The sequence below is a fragment of the Dermochelys coriacea genome, chromosome 6 (genome assembly GCF_009764565.3).
Source record: "Dermochelys coriacea isolate rDerCor1 chromosome 6, rDerCor1.pri.v4, whole genome shotgun sequence".
NCBI classification, from domain to species: Eukaryota; Metazoa; Chordata; order Testudines; family Dermochelyidae; genus Dermochelys; species Dermochelys coriacea.
The window spans coordinates 117,928,094-117,952,296 of NC_050073.1; the positions used below are offsets into that span (position 1 = coordinate 117,928,094).

Here is a 24,203-nt window from a genome sequence, read left to right on the forward strand (position 1 = left end):
ACACACCCACACCAGTATCAACTTCCTGAACACCACCGTCAACTTCAGCAATGGAACTCTACAGACAACTATATAAAAGAAACCCACGGATCACCATTCCTACCTTCACAGATCTACTAACAACCCCAAACACACTAAGAAATCTTTTATCTACAGCCAGGCACTCAGATAACACAGAATATGCTCCAAGGAGAATGTCTGGGATACATACCTCAACACTTCTAAAACTGCCTTCACTCAAACAAGGACACACTACCAAAGAAGTAGATCGCATCATGGAATGGGCCAACCAAATGCCCCGAGAGAACCTGTTTCAATACAGGAAAGACAAATCCAATGACCAAACACCCGTTGTTGTCACCTACCATCCCAAACTGGAACCCATGCAGGGTATTGTTAAACTACGACTGATGCTTGATGGGGACCATATTCTGAAATAAATCTTTCCTGAACCCCCTCTTCTGGCTTTCAAACAACCCTCCCACCTTACCAAGCTCATCATCAGAAGCAACTTCCCCACAGACCAGGACACACCAACTCAAAGCAGCACCAGACCCTGTCAGAACAACAGATGCAAAACTTGCAGACATATCTCCACTGCTGTGATGATCAATACTGCCCACAACACAACTTTCAAGATTCAGGGGTCCTACACACACCTATCAACACGTGGTGTACCTCATCCAGTGCACTAAATGCCCCAACAACTGTGTGGGCAAAACCAGACAATCACTACACACTCAAATGAACTCACACAGAAAAATGACAAAAGACAAAAACAACCAATCACCTGTGAGTAAACACTTTTCACAAAGTGATCATTTCATATCTGATCACACAGTCCTCTATAGAAACCTGCACAACACCTTCAAAAGATGAGCCTGGGAACTAGATTCATAATTCTGTTACATACCAAAAATTATGAATTTACTAAAGACACTGGATTTAGAGCTCATTACAGCAATCTGTAAGCCACTAATCTCCTTCTGTCCTAGGAGTGCTAGCTGCATCTTGAATAATCTCTTACAACATGTGTTAACTCCTTATCTGTTCCACTTTGTATTTAGCTGTGGCACTCAAGAACCTTTCCCAGACCTGATGAAGAGCTCTGTGTAAGTTCGAAAGCTTGCCTTTTTCACCAGCGGAAGTAGGTCCAATAAAAGATTTTACCTTAGCCACCTTGTCTCTCTAATATTGCGGGATTAATATGGCTTCAGCAACCCTGCAATTATAACTGAAGTCACTTGTAATATGCATCTCAGAAATGCTGTCCCATAGCACAGATTTTCAATCTTTCCATGGATATCTATTTTCTGCAGAATGTACACTTTAATTTAAAATAAGTTTCAGTACCATCTGGCTGTGAAGATACGGACCAAAATGTGAATTTACTGAGCACACCAGCAGGTAAACTATAGCTCTAACAGCTGTGTCGTTACCTTGGAAGCTTAATGGTAATTTCGATATGCACATTTATTTTTTTCACTACATTTATTTGCTGAAGAGTTAGAAGGGATTTCTAAGCAATGAAATGTAAGACTAAAAAGCTTAATTTTCTGATCCTCTACCCCTTTTGTTTTTTGTTTCTTTTTTTGCACAAGCCTGTACACATAACCATGGCCAATCACAATATCATACCACACTTAACAGAGGCACCGAGAAGGACCAGATCCTGCAACCTTCGTTTAGCATATAAAATTTTTTACTTATCCAAACAGTAAGAATCATCCAGAGGTGAACACTTTTCACAAAAAGAAAAGGAGTACTTGTGGCACCTTAGAGACTAACAAATTTATTAGAGCATAAGCTTTCATGAGCTACAGCTCACTTCAAGCTTATGCTCTAATAAATTTGTTAGTCTCTAAGGTGCCACAAGTACTCCTTTTCTTTTTGCGAATACAGATTAACACGGCTGCTACTCTGAAACTTTTCACAAAGCGATCACTCTATATCTTACCTCTCAGCCCTCATTCTCAAAGGAAACCTGCACAACACTTTCAAAAGATGAGCCTGGGAGCTTTAATTCACAGCTTTGCTAGACACTAAAAATCATGGACTGAATAGAGATACTGGATTTATGGCTTATTACAACAATCTATAACCCACTAACAAGACCCCCAGCTGCTCACCCTGCTCCTTTCCTCCCTATCACTGGAGGGGTATTAACGGATCACTTCACTGTGAATGGCTCCTTGAAATATGTGCTGACTATTTATGCTAAACGATCTGTTCCACCTTGAATTTAGCTGTGACATTCTGAGGCTACGTCTACACTAGCACTTTTTTCGGTATAACTTATGTCGCTCAGGGGTGTGAAAAAAACACCCCCTGAGCAACAAAAGTTACACCGACAGAAGCACCGGTGTGGACAGCACTGTATCAGCAGGAGATGCACTCCCGCCGACATAGTTGCTGCCACTCGTTGGGGATGGTTTAATTATGTCAATGGAAGAGCTCTCTCCCGCCAGCATAGAGTGGCTACAAGGGAGAACTTACAGCAATGCAGCTGCATTGGTACAGCTGTGCCGCCGTAAGCTCTTTAGTGTAGACATCGCCTGAGTACGTTTCCCAGTCCTGAAGAACAACTCTGTGTAAGCTTGAAAGTTTGTCTCTCTCACCAACAGAAGTTGGTCCAATACAAAATATATTCTAGTACATCTTATCTCTCTAGTAAAAATTACTCACATGAGTAAGACCTGCAGGACCGTAAGATTATGTCTACACTGCAACAAAAAACCCACAGCTGTTGCCAGCTGACTCGGGCTTGCAGGGCTTGGGCTGCAAGCCTGTTGCATTGCAGGGTAGACTTCCAGGCTTGGGCTAGGGCTCGGTCTAGGAATCTCTGAGGTGAAGGGTCCCAGAGCTCAGGCTAAGAGGGAAAAGGAAGCAAGCACTTCCACTCTGATATTAAAGTTTCTCTCCCAGTCTTCTGCTCCACTAATTTTCAAATATTTTAAATTTGAAAAAGGTAATAAAGCTCCATACTGGGTACTAGAGCAAAAAACATTTTTGCTGTGAATGGGGGGCGGGGGGGGAGAGAACGTTCTGGGTTTTAAAAAAGGCATTTTCTTAAATAATGCATAACTTACAAAACAGACATATGAACATGATATTCACATTTGGATTGCACCAAATAGAAATCTTACCCAAAAAATTCAATAACGATTTAAAAATAATGTATTACATTTAAACTCAAATAAGGGTGTCATATCATCTTAAAATTACTTGTGAGTTGTGGAGGACTTGTGAGTTGATAAGCAATTCGTTCTATTGGGATATATGCATTCATAGCCATAATTCATTCTCACAAGTGAATGTACGAATTCCTCTGTCTGGTGTTTCATTATGTATGTTCTTTCTACTGACTACATTAACTCTTATACATTTTCTTTGATGTCTCCCATTTAATATAATCTTTTCTAAAGTGTTTAAAATGCAGACATCTGGATTAAATAAACTAAGTATATGCAATAAATCTCACATGCAATTAATAGCTTCTGGCTAAAACTTCAGTGGTTATTCTACATTTCCAAATCATATACATAAGATTTTAAAATATATTTTTATTAGTATACCAATCTGAACAGGGAAGTATATATTATACTCATTTTGGGATAATACATAATCTTCACTGAAAATTAAATACAAAAATTATGTTCAGTATTTAATTATACAGACTAAACCTATTAAACCTATGACATCTTCCAATCTTGTCCTGAATGATATGTAGTTAATTCTGCATTTCACCTCCTAAGGGACCTTTGAAAATATCTATCATGACAACCAATCAAAAAAAATGACAAATTAGAAGTTGTTTTAGATCTAGTTGGAATATTAATCATTCTACTTTTCAAAGTATCAAGTTGACGCCCTCTCTATTTAGAGCTCAAAAGTATTCACATAATGTTATAGAAATAAAAAATGGCAGAAATAATCAGGTAAAATATGAGAATTTTGTTTTATAATTGAAAAATATATTAATAATCTCTTATCAAAGTTCTCCAATAACTTAATCATGAATTTATTTTTTGACACTGTTGATTTTCAAAGGCTTTCTTGGTGTAGGCTTTGGCTGCATTAGACGTCCTCTTTGAAAAACTCGTCCTGATGAGTACAGCTAGTCAGAAAAACGTAGATGGAAACATTTTTCATGGGAAAATGCAGTTCCATCTATACCAAAATCCTTTGCAAAATCTTGTTGATTTTGCTAAAATTTCATTTAGAGGAGGGGAATGTTCTGACAATGGTGAAACATCCTGTTTCAACATTTCTGCTGGTCACACCCTCTGCTCCAGCTTGTTACCAGACCGTTGATTCCAAAGTTGCGTAAAAACAAGTAGAATATGATTAGTAAGAATAACTTCAATGCCAACTAGTAAACTATGTACAATAGGCTAACTGGCCCACATACTGTAGGTACAAAAATTATATTTTGTCCTTTGAATAAGCAGCCATTCAGGGAAGGCAGAAAAGAAAGTCACCTTTTCTTTAACTGTTGATCTTAGAGACATGTTGCTTATGTCTATTCCACAATAGGTGTGTGTGCTCGCCATGTGCACCGGTGCTGGAAGTTTTTCCCCTAGCAGTACCTGTAGGAGGGAGTGCCCCCCACAACCCCTGGAGTGGCACCTGCCTGGCATGGTATAAGGAGAGCTGTGTGCTCTCCCCACCCTCAGTTTCTTCTTGCCAAACAACTCCGACTGAGGGGAAGAAGGGTGGATGTGGAATAGACAGGAGCAACATATCTCGAAGATCGCCAGTTATGGAAAAGGTAACTGTCTTTTCTTCTTCGAGTGGTTGCTCATGTGTATTCCACAATAGGCGATTCCAAGCTACATCTGTTGGAGGTGGGTAGGAATTCACAAGTTCCCATGATGGAGGAGAGCCCTGCCGAACCCGGCGTCATCCCTGGTTTGGGGGATGATCGCATAGTGCAAGGTGAACGTGTGAATCGAAGACCATGTGGAGGCCCTACAATTGTCCTGGATGTGGACGTAGGCCATGAAGGCAGCTGACGATGCCTGCACCCGAGTCAAGTGTGCCCTCACAATGGGTGGCGGGGGGACACCCGCCAGCTCATAACAAGAACGGATGCACGAAGTGATCCGATTGGAAAGCCGCCGAGTGGAAATCGGCTGGCCCCTCACGCGTGCAGCCGAGGCAACGAACAGTTGCGAGGACCTTCTGAATGGCTTGGTCCGCTCGAGGTAAAAATCCAGAGCTACGCCTCATGTCAAGCGTATGGAGACAGCACTCCTCACTAGATGTGTGAGGCTTTGAGCAGAGGACTGGTAGAAAAAAGTCCTGATCCATGTGGTAGGCGGAGACCACCTTCGGGAGGAATGCGGGGTGTGGGCGGAGCTGGACCTTGTCTTTATGAAAGACCGTGTACGGTGGCTTGGAGGTCAGGGCCCTGAGCTCCGAGACTCGCTGGCCGACGTGACTGCAACCAGGAAGGACACCTTCCATGAGAGGTGAGACCAGGAGCAAGTGGCCAGTGATTCAAACAGGGACCCCATGAGACGAGCTAACACCAGGTTTAGGTCCCGCCATATCCCACAAGAATATGGAAAAAGACAGTCCAAACCCTTAAGGAATCGACCAGTCATAGCATGGGAAAATACCGTGTGCCCTTGCACCAGCGGATGGAAGGCCGATATGGCTGCCAGATGCACCTTGACTGACAAGGCATTAGGCCCTGGGCCCTCAGGTGAAGCAGGTAATCAAGGATAAGCTGGATCGGGGCGGTCACCAGGGAGACACCCTGGTCCACTGCCCACCTAGAAAACCGGGACCACTTCGCCAAATAAGCGCGGCGAGTGGAGGGCCGTCTACTTTCAAGGAGGACGTGCTGAACCTGCTCTGAGCATGTCCTTTCCTCTCCACCTAACCACTGAGCAGCCACACCGCGAGGTGAAGAGCTGCCAGGTTGGGTTGGAGGAGGCAGCTCTGGCCCTGAGAGAGCAGGTCCGGGTGGAGCAGCAACGGCCACTGCGGAGCTACCGCCAGGCCCGTGAGGGTCCAGTACCAATGCTGCCTGGGCCACGCTGGGGCAATTAGGAGGACCCGGGCCTTGTCCGTCTTTATCTTCTCCAGGACCCTGCTTATTAGAGAGAACGGAGTAAGGGCGTAGAGAAGCTGGGCTGACCAGGATAGGAGAAAGGCGTCGGAGAGAATGCCCCTCCCCAGGCCCCCCCGGAGCAGAACTGGAGGCATCGCCGGTTCTGCTGAGTCGTGAACAGGTCTATCTGGGGAGTTCCCCACCTTCGGTGCGCCACTTCTGAGTGGAGGGACCACTCGTGTTGCGAGGAAAAGTCCCTGCTCAAGCGATCTGCCCTCTCGTTCCGGGCACCCGGTAGGTGGAAGGCCTTCAGGTGGATGTCGTGGGCTATACAGAAGTCCCATAGCCTGAAGGCTTCGTGGCAGAGGTCAGAGGATCGAGCCCCGCCTTGCCTGTTGATAAAGAACATTGAGGCCGTGTTGTCTGTGAGGATCCTGACTACCTTGCCCTCCAGGTGCAAGCGGAAGGCCATACACACCAGCCGCACCGCCCTGAGCTCCTTGATGTTTATATGTAAGGTCAGGTCTTGAGCCAATCACAGGCCTTGGGTCTGAAAGTTCCCCACATGGTCCCCCCAACCCAGGTCCGATGCATCGGACACCAGCTCCAATGATGGGGCCCTGTCCCTGAATGGGATCCCTTGGAGCATGTTGTTTGGGGCGGACCACCACCGTAGGGAGGTGATCACAGAGTCCGGCACAGTGAGGACCTTGTCCATCCTGTCCGTGGCCTGGGAGAACTTCAAGGCCAACTAGAGCTGGAGGGGCCGCATCCTGAGCCTGGCGTAACGAACCACGTACATGCACGCTGACATATGACCCAAGAGTTGTAGGCAAACCCTGGCTGTTGTCACTGGGAATCTTGTGACTGAGTCGATGAGACCTTTCAGGGTCTCAAATCTGCTGGCGGGAGAGAGGCCCTGGCCGACACTGCCTCCAGGAGCGCCCTGATAAACTCTACGCGTTGGACCGGGACTAACGTGGACTTGGTGTTGTTTACCAACAGGCCCAAGGTGGTGCACGTGGACAGGAGGAGAGCCACATGATCCCTCACCTGTGACCGGGAGCTGTCCTTGACAAAGCCAATCGTCCAGATAGGGAAATATCTGGACCCCCTGCCATCTGAGGTAGGCCGCTACCACCGACATGCATTTTGTAAACACCCTGGGAGCAGTGGACAGACCAAATGGTAGAACTGTGAATTGTTAGTGATTCTGTCCCACCACAAAACAGAGGAAGCGTCTGTGCCCCTTGAATATGTGGATGTGGAAGTACGCGTCCTGTAGATCGAGGGCAGCGTACCAGTCCCCGGGATTCAGGAAGGGGATGATGAAGACCAGGGAGACCATGCAGAACTTGAGCTTCACCATGTACTGGGTTCAGACCTCAGGATGGGCCTCAGCCCCGCTTTGGCCTTCGGGATAAGGAAATAATGGGAGCAATACTCCTTGCCTGTGAACTCCTCAGGCACCGCCTCTATCGCTCCTAGACCTAGGAGCCGGCCCACCTCCTGCTCGAGCAGAGCTTCATGAGAGGGATCCCCCAAGGGGGACGGGGGTGGGGGATGGCTGGGTGGGGAGGAAGTAAACTGGAGGGTGTAACCCCGGAAGATGGTGTTGAGGACCCATCAGTCCGAGGTTAGCTGCGACCATTCTGGGAGGAAAGCACACAACTGGTTGGAGAAGGGAAGCTTTATTGGGGGTGGATCCCTGATGAGGACTGGTGGGGTGCCCCCAAGTGTCCCGTCAAAAATCCCTTTTCCCCGCCTGATTGCCCTTGGAGGATCCAGGCTGGGGGGCAGGCCAAGACTGCCTCTGAGGGCATCTCTTATAATCCTGCTGCTTCTTATGGGTGGTCTCATACTTCGGAAGGGCAGCCTGGGCGGGAGTCTGCTGCAACTTGAACTTAGGTTTTGCCAGAGCCGGGACATAGAGGTCCCGAGTCTGGAAGGTCATGCAGGATTCCTTCATACCATGCAGCCTTGTATCTGTTTCCTCTGCAAACAGATCTTTCCCGTCAAACAGGAGATCCTGCATGGAAGACTGCGCCTTGCTAGACAGCCCAGAGAGCAGGAGCCATGACGCCCGTCTCATGGACACCGTGGAGGCCATTGATTGTGCGGCTGTATCCGCAGCATCCGAGGCTGCCTGCAGGGACGTCCTAGCAGCCGCTGCCCCTTCCTCCACTAGCACCTGGAACTCCATCCTATTGCGCTCCTGGAGGGAGTCCTTAAACTTGGGCAGGGAGCCCCACAGATTGAATTCGTACCGGCCCAGGAGAGCCTGATGGTTTGCCACTCGTAACTGGAAGCTCCAAGATGAATACATTTTTCCTTCCGAAAGAGTCCAGTCTCCGAGAGTTTTTGTTCTTTGGGGTCGGGGCTGGCTGACTCTGCTGTTTCCTGTGGTTGACCAACTCGACCACCAGGCAGTTGGGCGCCAGGTGAGTATACAAATACTCATTCCCCTTAGAGGGTACAAAGTACTTGCGTTCCGCCTTTTTAGAGATGGGGGTCAATGAGGCCAGTGTTTGCCACAGGGCATTTGAAATCTTAGCCACCCCTTCATGGAGAGGCAAGGCCACCCCACGTAGAGCCGATGAGGACAACATGTTAAACAAGGAGTCTGAGGGCTCCTCCATCTCCTCTGCCTGGAAGTGGAGGCTTGTTGCCACCCTCTTTAAGAGTTCTTGGTTGGCCCTGAAGTCCTCCTGCGGGATGGAGGGGGGTAGGGACGCAATCGCCTCCTCCGGGAGGGGCGAAGAGGCCGGTGCAGTGCTCTGGGTGTTGGCCAGCACCGGAGGGTCCACCACCTGGTTGGACTCTGGGCACAGTGCTGAGGACGCACGTCTCACCACCTCCCTTCTCGAGGGTCTGGAGAGGGAGGCCGACGGTGCCTCCAAAGCTCCAGCCACCGAGCGAGCTCCCACCGGAGGCCACAGTGCCCACTGGTACCATTGGACCAGCCACAATGCTCGGTGCCACTGCATCTGCTGTGGCACCAGCGGGGCTGGCTGTTCAGGTTGGCTGGCTTGGCCCATCGAAGGACGGCTATGAATGGCTATGGATGGCGTAAAATCTACTGCTGTTTCTGGACCAGGAGGAGCGGCGGTGCTGGGATCTACGACGGTCATGGGACCGCAATCTCAACATGGAGGACTGATACCGACGGTAACAGCTGCTCTGTGAACAGCCTCGACGGGCGGACCCGCAACAGTGAAATGCCAGCGATCGACGCCCGGCGCTGCATTGTTTTGGCGGAGACTTGGAGTGGGAGTCCGAGCGGGAACGGTGTTGACGACCATGCCACAATCGACTGCAGTACCCTCTCCGAGATGAGGACTGATGGCGACGCCCGCTGCGGTCCTGCCGATATTTGCTCCTTGAGGACGAGTGGTGCCGTGAGTCCCAGCTGGACGGAACAAAGCCAGACAGTCTGGTTGGTGTCGAGGGCGATCCACCGGGACTCTGCTCTGAGCGATCGCTGGGCAGTGATTGGTGTGGGGAACGTTCCCTCAATCGAGACCGGTACTGGGCCTGAGGCGACTGCGGAGATCCCAGTGGCGGCTTGCCTCTGGAGTGCAGGGCTGCCATCGGCAGCGCTCCAGGCACCAGCATGGACATAACATCCCGTGCTGCCTGGAGAGCTTCAAGCGTGGACAGCATCCGGACATCCGGAGAGGCCTGTTCTGAAGGGGCTGGGCTACTACGCTCAACGTGAGTCAGAGGCCTGGGACCCAGTGGGGATCGAGGACCGGTCGACATGGGCCTAGCCCCTGTCCCAGACTTCCATCGGTGCTACTGCTAAGAGAGGGTCTTCCTGGCCCTCTTGGCGTGCCCCGACTGGTTGATGGCAATGGAGGGTCGCTGCGTACCGATGCCACGGTGCCAGGTACCAGTTTGGAGAGGTGTGCCGGGGTCAGGGTCAGCACCGACTCCATCAGGATGGCCCGGAGCCTAATGTCCCTTTCTTTTGTGGACCAAGGCTTAAACGACTTGCAAATCTTGCATCTTTCGCTGATATGGGTTTCTCCCAAGCAGCGCGAACAGTCTTCGTGCGGATCACTTCTTGGCACAGAATGCCTACAAGAGCCGCATGACTTAAACTACAGGGTGCAGGGCATGCACCGGCCCGGGTTCACTGACTAATTAAACTAATTAAACAGCTAACTAATTCCAGGTACTAACACTGAACGAATGAACGAATGAACAGTTCTGGGGACAAGCTGCAGCAAAGCTGGATTAGAGCTGTTCCGACGCACCTTCACTGCCGGCAAGAAGGAACTGAGGTTGGGGTGAGTACGCAGCTCCCCTTATACCACACCAGGCAGGTGCCACTCCAGAGGTTGCGGGGGGCGCTCCCCCCTGCAGGTACTGCTAGGGGAAAAACTTCTGGCACCGGTGCATGTAGCAATCACTTGAAGAACAACTGTGGATGCTGCTACTATTATGAAGGATATAATCAGGTAAGAAATTTCCCATTCTACAACCCTATGTCTCCCACAATACTGTCACAGGAGGAGAGAACAGGACTAGGGAGGGATGAAGACGTAGAATAAGAAGTGAAGGAACAGCTTTTCCCATCAATTGCCAAAACGGAAAGTGACTTCTGGATCAATGCATGAAGCACCTTCCTTTTGAAGGACGCTTCTGCAGAGGATATAAAGTCCACCTTATAGTGTCTAATAAAAGGGTTAATAAAGGACCATGTTGCTGCCCAGCAGATCTCCTCAGGGGAAGAACATGGGCAGAAAGCGCCTAAAGACACCATAGATCTTGTAGAGCGTATTTTGATTCTGTCAAAACAGGTTCAACCTGATGCCTTGTACGCCTTGACAATGCAAAATCTGATCCATCTAGCCAGATATAATTTGGATAGCTGGAGCCCTTGTCACTTCAGATGAAAGGAGATGAACAAGGAAGCCAATCTTCTTGTTGAATCAGTGCACTCAATATATATCTTAGTACTCCAAAAGCATCCATATTATCCCACAGCTTTTCTGCAAGCTGCTGTGGCTTTGGATGGAGTGAGGGAGGATAACCCCCCTATGTGACAAAAAAAAGATGGGTTCACTTTTGACGAGAAAGATTATGAGTTCCTTCATACCACTTTGTCATTATGAATGACTTAATGAGATTTATGCATAGATAAAGCTGCCAACTTAAAGACTCACCTAGAAGTTGTGATAGCAACCAAGAAATAGGTTTTGATAGATCTGTAGAAAGGTGAGGATCCATGTAAATGATTTAAAAGGGTGCTTTCAACACCAGTGGTAAGTCCCATTTAGGAAAGACTGGTCTGACTTCAGGTCTAACCAGTCTGACTGCTCTGAAAAATCTGAGTACTTTGATTCTTTTCCAAGGACATCAAGTAAGATGCTACCTGTGGCCAACATCTGGCTGTGTACTACAGTGTTGAACTGCCCCTCAAAACTACGTACAAGAAGGGAATAGATCATATGCATCAGAATTGGGGTTGACAACAGACTGCAGAATAATAGTATCCACATGGATGGGATGGCTATACTGGTAACACTGTTAAAACTTTTCTGTGTACATAGTCTCTAACTATTACTGTTGAGAAGAAATCTTCAAAATGAGAGCCTGAAACAACAGCTCTAGGGTGTGAATTGTCCCATTTATTTCAATGGGTGCTAACTCTGATGCTAATGAGGATACATTGATTGTCAACATAGTTAATTATTTCACTGCCCTCCAAAGCATAAACAAAAAGACAGGGTGTAACTTGAAGGTCTATCCTAGTATTTCCCCAAAGTGCAAGTTGCACCAAGAGATCAGAGGGCAAATGCAGAAGGGTTATACATTACCGCAGGTAGGCCTTTAACATGACATGGCAGGACAGCAATGGGGGTACAACACATTTCATCTTCCTCTAAGGGGACTCAACTTTCAAAAATTTGGGAACTGCTGCATTATCCAATGACAGAGTAGCTAATTAAAATTAGCATTTTAACATCTTAAGTATCTTCTGGACCTATCTTCTACCACAAGAAATCAGAGAGAAGTACTATACTCAGAGAAAACTCATGGACCAAAGTACCAAAAAATCCTTTCCACATGAAATTGAAAAAACAGGAAGTTTTTTGACAAATACTTATCTTCTTAACTTCTAACAGATTGTACTTTTCATGGGGGAAAAAGGCCAGTTTTCCTGCATAACATTTTATGGACATATCTCCATGCACATTCAAAGCAAAGCTATTACTATAAAAGAGGATGCTTTTGATGTCTTAAATATTTCCGTCGCTCCGGAGACCTGATTTTATGGTTCCACGTTATGTTTGTCTTGCACATCTTTAAGAACACTATATATATGGTCATGAGCCAAACATGTGTTGCCATCGAAACACTATTTTGTTTTGTGGTTAAAATGCATGCCATTGCCAAGAACAAAAAATAAAAGCAATCCTGGAGAAATATGAAAAATGGAGAACTCATATTAACGTTTAAAGAATTTAGATGCTGCTAGGTTCTTTTTACTGTTATTTCTTAAATTGATTTCTTAAGTACTTTCCCTGTTCGTTTTTAAAGAATAAGCATTTGTGCAAATAGAAAAAAAACTGCCCAAGTAGATGTATTAGTAGTTCTTTTAGAGAAGTTCTGGTCATTATTTTAAAGAGTCATTTGCATAGTTTTGACAGAACTGGAACATATTCTTAGATATACTGTACATTTAATACACATATTTCTGAAGTGAATTTATCATACTGGTCACAAAGGGAGCTCTGACTGGCTGTCAATAAGGTTATTTGCATGTTCATATATTTACAGGGTATTACTGACAGTTTTTCTTACTTTTATTTCCAAAATCCATTTGGTAATAAGAACACAATATATGCAATTCATTTTCAAGGGCTGTAACATCACAAAATGATATATGCTCTGTCTGATTACTTGATATTAACTTACTTCATTGCTATTCTCCAATAAGTGCACATACAGGTAGGTCTCGAATTCTAGTACCACTATTGACTCTGAAGTGCTGTTCTTCGACGGCATGTCTTTATTTCTAAGGAGTCTAGGCATGTACAATTAAAACCCAATTCTTAAAATTAAGTTAACTCTCTTCCTTTTGTTTGTCAAAGGTCCTTTACCTATTAACAAATTATGTATTTATTCCAATAGTGAAGAATAAGATTGTTCAACAAGTAGATATAATATTTTTAAGTTGTTAGTAAATGTAGAAGAAAGTCCTCAGTAATGATCCAAAAATTATATTAATAAAAATATTGTAACTTTTAAAAAAGTTGTTACAAACTTGTTTGCACCTTTACTGAATATTAAGATATAGCTACAAAAAATGTTATTGCCAGGATGTTTGGAAATATAATAATATACATGTTTAGCTAATTATGTTACAAAATGTTAAAGCTAATCAAAGAAATTCCAGAAGGTTTCCGCTTCTATCTCCCAAGGACAAGCACACTCACATCAAGCAGAAATCAGAGTAGCAGCCGTGTTAGTCTGTATTCGCAAAAAGAAAAGGAGTACTTGTGGCACCTTAGAGACTAACAAATTTATTAGAGCATAAGCTTTCGTGAGCTACAGCTCACTTCATCGGATGCATTTACATGCATTTAAATGCATCCGATGAAGTGAGCTGTAGCTCACGAAAGCTTATGCTCTAATAAATTTGTTAGTCTCTAAGGTGCCACAAGTACTCCTTTTCTTTTATCAAGCAGAAACAAACCTTGTGAACATTTTTAGGAATAAATCTGATTGCAAAAAGAATGCAGGGTTGTGTTATCAGAGCAATAAATCTAGAGGTACAGTGGGCCTATACTAACCCCTCCTGCCTCTTCTTTTCAAAGAAAAAGCTATGTTTAACCCACACAAAGAATTCTAGAACTATCCTTACTGAAACTGATTTCTTTTGTAAACACACTGAAGTCTTTTATTCTTTACATTTGAAGAATATTAATGGTGGGAAATGTTTTACAGAAGATACCGGTTACTTCCAAGTAACTCATGTCAACACTTAGAAGTAAAAATCTTCGTTGTTTCTCATATACTTAAGATTGTATATGCTGCTTTCAATATGTATATTTGCAAATATTTTGTAAAGGCAAGCCTGATAGTATTGTTATATAACTAGTAAAATGTTTAATGTACAAATATAGTAAGTCCATTTGATGATTGACTAATTATTAAATAAGAAGCCATTTAAGTATAGAATATTTATATTAATGGGGAATTATGGGAGTGAGCAAACCTTCATCCAATGCAGAAGACAAGAAAATCATCATTCCAAAAACTGTCGTGTAGAGTCAACCATTTTGCCAAAAGACTTTCTAAAAGTTATTTAATTTTAAGACTGTTTTGAAAACTAAAAACTCTTACATAAAAGAACAGGAGTGCTTGGACTTTTTGAATTTCATTTCCTGTCTTACTATAAGAAAAATAAATAAAAATAAAATCTCAAAAAATGGACTGAATAAAAGAGTTAAAACTTTAAAAGTTATCTGAATCTATTCCTCAATGGCCTTTGTTCTTTTTTATGGCAGGAATGTCGTATATTCATTAACAGGCTGCATATTCAGGATCTGAAAAAGAGTCACCTAGGCCAACCACAAAGGCACAAAGCCAATGAAAAATGATATAGCAACCAACCTGAATCTAAACAAGAATGAAAGAGATGTATTTTTCCTTTCAGTTCATGAAAATAAGGAGAAAGATATAAAAGACTGAAGTGAGCACCCCCTCACATGCAACCCCTGATACTCTGCTTAGACAGCAAGCACTCCACAACTCACCCTACCCATCTCTACAGGTTTCAGAGTAGCAGCCATGTTAGTCTGTATTCGCAAAAAGAAAAGGAGTACTTGTGGCACCTTAGAGACTAACAAATTTATTTGAGCATAAGCTTTCGTGAGCTACAGCTCACTTCATCGGATGCATTTGGTGGAAAAAACAGAGGGGAGATTTATATACAACACAGAGAACATGAAACAATGGGTTTATCATACACACTGTAAGGAGAGTGATCACTTAAGATAAGCCATCACCAGCAGCAGGGGGGGGAAGGATGAAAACCTTTCATGGTGACAAGCAAGGTAGGCTAATTCCAGCAGTTAACAAGAATATCAGAGGAACAGTGGGGGGTGGGGTGGGAGGGAGAAATACCATGGGGAAATAGTTTTACTTTGTGTAATGACTCATCCATTCCCAGTCTCTATTCAAGCCTAAGTTAATTGTATCCAGTTTGCAAATTAATTCCAATTCAGCAGTCTCTCGTTGGAGTCTGGTTTTGAAGCTTTTTTGTTGAAGTATAGCCACTCTTAGGTCTGTGATCGAGTGACCAGAGAGATTGAAGAGTTCTCCAACTGGTTTTTGAATGTTATAATTCTTGACGTCTGATTTGTGTCCATTTATTCTTTTACGTAGAGACTGTCCAGTTTGGCCAATGTACATGGCAGAGGGGCATTGCTGGCACATGATGGCATATATCACATTGGTAGATGCGCAGGTGAACGAGCCTCTGATAGTGTGGCTGATGTGATTAGGCCCTATGATGGTATCCCCTGAATAGATATGTGGACAGAGTTGGCAACGGGCTTTGTTGAAAGGATAGGTTCCTGGGTTAGTGGTTCTGTTGTGTGGTGTGTGGTTGCTGGTGAGTATTTGCTTCAGATTGGGGGGCTGTCTGTAAGTAAGGACTGGTCTGTCTCCCAAGACCTGTGAGAGTGATGGCTCGTCCTTCAGGATAGGTTGTAGATCCTTGATGATGCATTGGAGAGGTTTTAGTTGGGGGCTGAAGGTGATGGCTAGTGGCGTTCTGTTGTTTTCTTTGTTGGGCCTGTCCTGTAGTAGGTGACTTCTGGGTACTCTTCTGGCTCTGTCAATCTGTTTCTTCACTTCAGCAGGTGGGTATTGTAGTTGTAGGAATGCATGATAGAGATCTTGTAGGTGTTTGTCTCTGTCTGAGGAGTTGGAGCAAATGCGGTTATATCGTAGCGCTTGGCTGTAGACAATAGATCGAGTGGTATGATCTGGATGAAAGCTAGAGGCATGTAGGTAGGAATAGCGGTCAGTAGGTTTCCGATACAGGGTGGTGTTTATGTAACCATCGCTTATTAGCACCGTAGTGTCCAGGAAGTGGATCTCTTGTGTGGACTGGTCCAGGCTGAAGTTGATGGTGGGATGGAAATTGTTGAAATCATGGTGGAATTCCTCAAGAGCTTCTTTTCCATGGGTCCAGATGATGAAGATGTCATCAATGTAGCGCAAGTAGAGTAGGGGCATTAGGGGACGAGAGCTGAGGAAGCGTTGTTCTAAGTCAGCCATAAAAATGTTGGCATACTGTGGGGCCATGCGGGTACCCATCGCAGTGCCGCTGATTTGAAGGTATACATTGTCACCAAATGTGAAATAGTTATGGGTCAGGACAAAGTCACAAAGTTCAGCCACCAGGTTAGCCGTGACATTATCGGGGATACTGTTCCTGACGGCTTGTAGTCCATCTTTGTGTGGAATGTTGGTGTAGAGTGCTTCTACATCCATAGTGGCGAGGATGGTGTTTTTAGGAAGATCACCAATGGACTGTAGTTTCCTCAGGAAATCGGTGGTGTCTCGAAGATAGCTGGGAGTGCTGGTAACGAAGGGCCTGAGGAGGGAGTCTACATAGCCAGACAATCCTGCTGTCAGGGTGCCAATGCCTGAGATGATGGGGCGTCCAGGATTTCCAGGTTTATGGATCTTGGGTAGCAGATAGAATACCCCAGGTCGGGGCTCCAGGGGTGTGTCTGTGCGGATTTGTTCTTGTGCTTTTTCAGGGAGTTTCTTGAGAAAATGCTGTAGTTTCTTTTGGTAACTCTCAGTGGGATCAGAGGGTAATGGCTTGTAGAAAGTGGTGTTGGAGAGCTGCCTAGTTGCCTCTTGTTCATACTCCGACCTATTCATGATGACGACAGCACCTCCTTTGTCAGCCTTTTTGATTATGATGTCAGAGTTGTTTCTGAGGCTGTGGATGGCACTGTGTTCTGCATGGCTGAGGTTATGGGGTAAGCGATGCTGCTTTTCCACAATTTCAGCTCGTGCACGTCGGCGGAAGCAGTCTATGTAGAAATCCAGGCTGCTGTTTCGACCTTCAGGAGGAGTCCACCCAGAATCCTGGGATGACCCATCACTCTCACAGATCTTGGGAGATAGGCCAGTCCTTGCTTACAGACAGCCCCCCAGCCTGAAGCAAATACTCACCAGCAACCACACAACAGAACCACTAACCCAGGAACCTATCCTTACAACAAAGCCCGTTGCCAACTCTGTCCACACATCTATTCAGGAGACACCATCATAGGGCCTAATCACATCAGCCACACTATCAGAGGCTCGTTCACCTGTGCATCTACCAATGTGATATGTGCCATCATGTGCCAGCAATGCCCCTCTGCCATGTACATTGGTCAAACTGGACAGTCTCTACATAAAAGAATAAATGGACACAAATCAGACATCAAGAATTAGAATATTCAAAAACCAGTTGGAGAACACTTCAATCTCTTTGGTCACTCAATTACAGACCTAAAAGTTGCAATTCTTCAACAAAAAACCTTCAAAAACAGACTCCAACGAGAGACTGCTGAATTGGAATTAATTTGCAAACTGGATACAATTAATTTAGGCTTGAATAGAGATTGGGAGTGGATGGGTCATTACACAAAGTAAACTATTTCCCCATGTTTATTCCCCCCTCCACCCCCTACTGTTCCTCAGACGTTCTTGTCAACTGCTGGAAATGGCCCACCTTGATTATCACTACAAAAGGTTTTTTCCCCGCTCTCCTGCTGGCAATAGCTCACCTTAAGTGATCACTCTGGTTACAGTGTGTAAGGTAACACCCACTGTTTCATGTTCTCTATGTATATAAATCTCCCCACTGTATTTTCCACGGAATGCATCCGATGAAGCGAGCTGTAGCTCATGAAAGTTTATGCTCAAATAAATTTGTTAGTCTCTAAGGTGCCACAAGTACTCCTTTTCTTTTTGCGAATACAGACTAACACGGCTGCTACTCTGAAACCAGTAAGTAATAGCTGGCCTACCATTTCTTGTTTCTCTAAACCAAATGTTTGTAGTCATTTAAAACCAATTCCTTGGCATCCAACCATTTAAAACTACCCCTTTCAATCTCACATAAAGCTAAACTAAACAAGATGCATATTTTGTGTAAAGTAAAATTTTTAATGCTTCATTTCATATTGAGGAACCGAACAGAATTGAATATAAAAGTCAAAGGTAAGGACATCTTTGGGATGTAATTACCTGAATAACATCAGTAACATCCACAAAATTAGTTCCTGGGAACTTTATATCTTCCTCCTCATACTGAGTTTGCTCTGGACCCTTATAAAAGGTAGACAAAAACATACACATCTTAAATTAAAAGGTATAAATGGAAAATAACTTTATACTGAGAATATGATCAAGCTACAGTGACCATCTTGTTGCACACTAATTAGATCTTAAACAACCACCATGCAAAAATGTTTTATCCTAACAGATGGAGGGATTTCTCTATAGACCAGGAAGAGGACTGGATGGTATCCATTAAGCAATTCAATAAAATCAATGCTAGCACTCCTTGGACTTGGCTGTAGGATTTAATAGAATATCTCTGCTTCAGAATCTCAGGACAACATTATTGTTATAACTATCAAACTTTTTTTTTTAAAAAATACAAAAGAGAGGGACAAATGACTGCTAAGTGAATCACTCAATCTGGAAATACCTAAATTAAGGTTCCCCAAAGCAACCTTAACTCTACTTCCTTGTGCATAAGCATTACAAACTAGTTTTTAATTACATGATCACAAGCTCTTTGGAGGGGTGGGGGGCAGAACACTGCCTCATTCAGTGGCAGAATAAGAATGAGAGTTCAGCGGAATGATGAACGAGTTATGCAGTGAATGAGGCAGGGGTCTGCAGGAACATCACCTCATGCAGTGAGGAGGCTGGTTGGTGTGCAGTGAATGAAGCAGACACACACATGCTGAACAGCTAAGGAAAAAAAGATATATTGAAAGTTGCCTCATTCAGTTCACATAGTTCAGCCTGTGCACTGAATGAGGCAGAGGTCCTGTGGAAGAAACAATATGTGATCTTGTAACCATATGCTTCAGTTTGCAACCTTAACATTCTTTAAATAGTTTTCTGCCTGGAAGTCACACACAATCTTTATTATTTCCTAAATGCTCTATGACAACTCCTGAAAAGTGATATGGGCAAAATCATGATTCATAGATCTGAAGGCCAGAAGGGGCCATTACGATCATCTAGACTGACCTGCACAATACAGGCCATAGCATCTCACTGAGTAGTTAGTGGCTTGCCTGTGTTGTTGTGTAAGGGAGCACAAGGCACCTCCTTACTCCCTTGCACAGCTACCTTGTATTGTCAGTCTGTGTGCAGGGTGGCGAGACGATCCACAGGGCCACTATTCCCCACCCAAGGCAGGCGTACAGGGAATGGACATAAAGGGGGAAAGGAGTGGATGAAGTCTTCTCTCTTCCACGTTCCAGCTAATACAGCTGAGCCTGCATGGATGGAGAAGCAATGTGCTACTGGTATGGGCCAACAGCAGATTACTTCCTCCTCCCCTCCGCAAGAGTCTTTCCCTATGCTGTTCCTGGGGTAGGCACAGCTACGCACCACCCCTTACTCAGGGATGGAAGGAAATTAACTATCTACACCCTGTTAAAGATTTTGTTTAAAATAAATAAATAAAAACCCACCCATCTTAGAAGTCGCAATTTAGTTCTCTTTTCTGTTTACTAGTGGGCCTACTTTCTTTAACAAAGAAGGAATACTACATTAGATCATTTGATAGTAATTGAACATTAATGTATTAATATCTACTTATCAAACTAACACCAATTTTTAGGCATTTAGACCAATACCTGAATCAGACTGCTAACAGGAGGAAGTGCTGCTTCAGAGCTTGTAGGAGTCTGGTTTATACTCACGCTGTCATTTGAAAGACTGTCAATATCTACATTTGGTAATACCTAAAATGGAAAACACCACAAGTCCAAAATCTAAGTCTGTATTAATTAAATTTTCCTCTGTTCAATCTTTTCATAACAACATGGAATGGCTCCCCATTGTCATGCCTGCACCTGATCAGGGCTGGATTTTAAAGACAGATTTAACATAATAAATAAACTAAGAACATTCCCCCAAGAGTACTTCCTTCTCCTTTTTTTCCCTGTTATCTTACTTTTACTGCTCTCCATTTCATTTGAGGTCTTCAGTTTTGTTATCTATAATAGATTGTTAATACCCTGGGACCTTGACATCTTGTATGTTTTAATTGCCAAATACATGTATGGTAATTTTACATAATAAATACACCACCCCAATTCACATCAATTATTCAGAATTCTGTGATTGATTGATTAATGGGTCATTTATGTTGCCTTATAAACAACTGTGTAGTTAAGTGTACTTTTAAGTAATAAGCAGTAACTATTAATTTTGTAATAGACACATCGTAATAGATGTACAATCTTTGTACAAAAAACAGTTAGAAGAAGAATTAGAGTGGTTATGTTCTTTGCAGTGACAAAGATTTTTCAATAGGTACACAAATGCATCAAAAGGAAATTAAGTACTAGTTTAAATCTTTGACAAAAGCCTCATCACTTGGAATATTTAAAACTAAACTGAACAAAGCACTACCAAAAAAGTGTGTTGATGAGAAAAGTAGTGCACTGGCAGGGGGATGGACTACATGTTCTATCTGGGATTTTTTTTTTAATTTCTGACTTCTATTATTCAAAAGTAGTTATATTTAAAGGGGGGAGGGGAGAGAGGGGGAATACTGACAGCATATCTTCTGCTTCAGTTTGATTCTCCAATGAACACAAAATACTGAATTTTTGATAAAACATTCTTTTCCATTTCCAAGACAACAGACTAATATCACAAACATGGAATTAGGACTTCAGTGGTTGACTGGTCTGAAGGGAAACTGTGTTACAAGGAAACTCATATTTAAACAAAGATTTTAAATGGCAAAGCATTCAGCCAAGTAAAATTGCTATTGTTTTAAATAAATTAAACTCTCCTTTTCAAGTTTGCTCCAGCATGGAAGTCTCCCTCTAAAAAAAAAAAATCACAGGGCTGTTTTCTCCTCACCACAAGGATTATAGGTTTCAGAGTAGCAGCCGTGTTAGTCTGTATTCGCAAAAAGAAAAGGAGCACTTGTGGCACCTTAGAGACTAACAAATTTATTAGAGCATAAGCTTTCGTGAGCTACAGCTCACTTCATCGGATGCATATGTTCTTTTTCCAAACAACTCTATTCCGGTTAAATAATAAAAATAATTGTAAAAAAATTCAAAACAATTTGCACAGGATGACTGATTTTTTGTTTGTTTACACTATACCATATGGTGTTAACATTAAGAGAAAAGGCATCCACCAATACCAAATCATTCACATAGAATCACAGAAGTGTAGGACTGGAAAAGAACATAATCGATCCTCTAGTCCAGTCCCCTGCACTCAAGGTAAGATTAAGTATTAACTAGACCAGTGGTTCTCAAACTTTTGTACTGGTGACCCCTTTCACATAGCAAGCCTCTCAGTGCAACCCTCCCTTAAAAATTAAAAACACTTTTTTATATATTTAACACCATTATAAATGCTGGAGGCAAAGTGGGGTTTGGGGTGGAGGCTGACAACTCGCGACCCTCCATGTAATAACCTTGCGACCCCCTGACAGGTCCCGACCCCCAATTTGAGAACCCCTGAACTAGACCATTCCTGACTGGTGTTTGTCTAACTTTTCTTAAAAACCTCCAATGACAGAGATTTCACAATTTGTTTCAGTCCTTAACTACCCTGACAGTTAGAAAATTTTTCCTAACCTTCAGCCTAAACCTCCCTTACTGCAATGTAAGCCCATTGCTTCTTGTCCTATCCTCCTCGTAACAACCTTTTATGTATTTGAAAACTATTATGTCCCCACGGATATCATGTCCGTGTATTCTTCCCCAGACTAAACAAACCCATTTTTTAAAATCTTTCCTCATAGGTCATGTTTTCTAGACCTTTAATCATTTTTGCTCCTCTGGACTTTCTCCAATTTGTCCAAGTCTTTCCTGAAACGTGGCGCCCAGAATTGGACACAATACACCACTGAGGCCTTATCAGCGCAGAGTAGAGTGGAAGAACTATTTCTTGTGTCTTGCTTACAACATTCCTGCTAATACATCCCAGAATGATGTTTGCTTTTTGGCAACAGTGTTACACAGTTCATTCGTATTTAGCTTGTGATCCACTACAACTCCCAGATTCCTTCCTAGGCAGTGATTTTCCATTTTGTATGTGTGTGATTGTTCTTCTTAAAAGAAGTACTTTGACTTTGTCCTTACTGAATTTCATCCTATTTACTTTAGGCCATTTCTCCAGTTTATCTAGATCATTTTGAATTTTAAACCTATACTCTAATGCACTGGTAACCCCTCCACAAACTTTACAAGTGTACTCTCTATGCCATTATCTAAATCATTTATGAAGATATTGAACAAAACTGGACCCAGGACCAATCCCTGTGGGACTCCACAGCTTGACTGTGAACCACTGATATGTATTCTCTGGAAATGGTTTTCCAACCAGTTATGCACCCATCTTACAGTAGAACCATTTAGGCTACATTTCCCTAGTTTGTTTATGAGAAGGTGATGTGAGATAGTATCAAAACCCTTACTAAAGTCAAGATATATCACATCAACTGCTTCCCACCTATCCACAAGCCTTGTTACCCTGTCAAAGAAAGCTTTTAGGCTGGTGTGACTCGATTTGTTCTGGACAAATCCATGTTGACTGTTACTTATCACCTTATTATCTTCTAAGTGTTTGCAAACTGATTGCTTATTTGCTCCATTATCTTTTTGATTACTGAAGTTAAGCTTTCAGAGTAGCAGCCGTGTTAGTCTGTATTCGCAAAAAGAAAAGGAGTACTTGTGGCACCTTAGAGACTAACAAATTTATTAGAGCATAAGCTTTCGTGAGCTACAGCTCACTTCATCGGATGCATCCGATGAAGTGAGCTGTAGCTCACGAAAGCTTATGCTCTAATAAATTTGTTAGTCTCTAAGGTGCCACAAGTACTCCTTTTCTTTTTGAAGTTAAGCTGACTGGTCTCAGATTCATAGATTTTAAGGTCAGAAGGGACCATTATGATCACCTAGTCTGACCCGCTGCAGGCCACAGAACCTCACCCACCCACTTCTATAATAGATCCCTAACATCTGGCTGAGTACTGAAGTCCTCAAATCATGATTTAAAGACTTCAAGCTACAGAGAATCCAGCATTTACATTAGTTTAAACTTGCAAGTGACCCGCGCCCCACGCTGCACAGGAAGGTGAAAACCCAATGGTGTCCCTGCCAATCTGACCCAGGGGAAAATTCCTTCCCAACTCCAAATATGGCATTCAGTTAGACCCTGAGCACATGGCCAAAACCTACCAGCCAGACATTTGGGAAAGAATTCTCTGTAGTAACTCAGAACCCTCCCCATCTAGTGTCCCATCACTGGCCTTTGGAGATATTTGCTGCTAGCTGTCCTGCAGGCAGTCTCATCATATCATCCCCTCCATAAACTTATCAAGCTCAGTCTTGAAGCTAGTTAGATTTTTTCCCCCCACTGGTCGTAATTCCCCGGGTTGTCCTTATTCTCCTTTTTATAGATTGGCATTATCTTTGCTCTCTTCCCATGCTCTGGAATCTCTCCAGTCTTCCATGAGTTTTTGAAGATAATTGCTAATCGCTCAGATATCTCCTCAGTCAGCTCCTTGAGTATTCTAGGATGTATGACTTGAAGACATCCAATGAAGTGAGCCGTAGCTCACAAAAGCTTATGCTCAAATAAATTTGTTAGTCTCTAAGGTGCCACAAGTCCTCCTTTTCTTTTTAACTTGTCTAAGTAATTTTTAACTTGTTCTTCCCCTATTTTAGCCTCAGATCCTACCTCATTTTCACTGGTATTCACTGTGTTAGATGTTATATCGCTACTGACCTTTTTGGTGAAAACTGAATCCACCATTTCCACATTTTCTGTTATTGTCTCTCCCCTGCCCCCCATTGAGTAATGGGCCTGCCCTGTCCTTGAATACGAA

The 24,203-nt window shown here is 43.6% G+C and overlaps 1 protein-coding gene across 6 annotated transcripts in view; it reads right to left on the reverse strand.

Annotated features, from left to right (window-relative positions):
• Positions 1-24,203, reverse strand: part of KIAA0586 (KIAA0586 ortholog) — a 133,902-nt gene that overhangs the window by 54,871 nt on the left and 54,828 nt on the right. For all 6 annotated transcript variants that reach the window (XM_043516007.1, XM_043516006.1, XM_038405118.2 and 3 more), the window contains 2 exons: positions 19,975-20,082; positions 18,341-18,421 (listed from right to left, as the gene is read on the reverse strand). In XM_043516007.1, the coding sequence (XP_043371942.1) occupies positions 18,341-18,421; positions 19,975-20,082 (189 nt within the window). The remainder of the gene's footprint in view (positions 1-18,340; positions 18,422-19,974; positions 20,083-24,203) is intronic.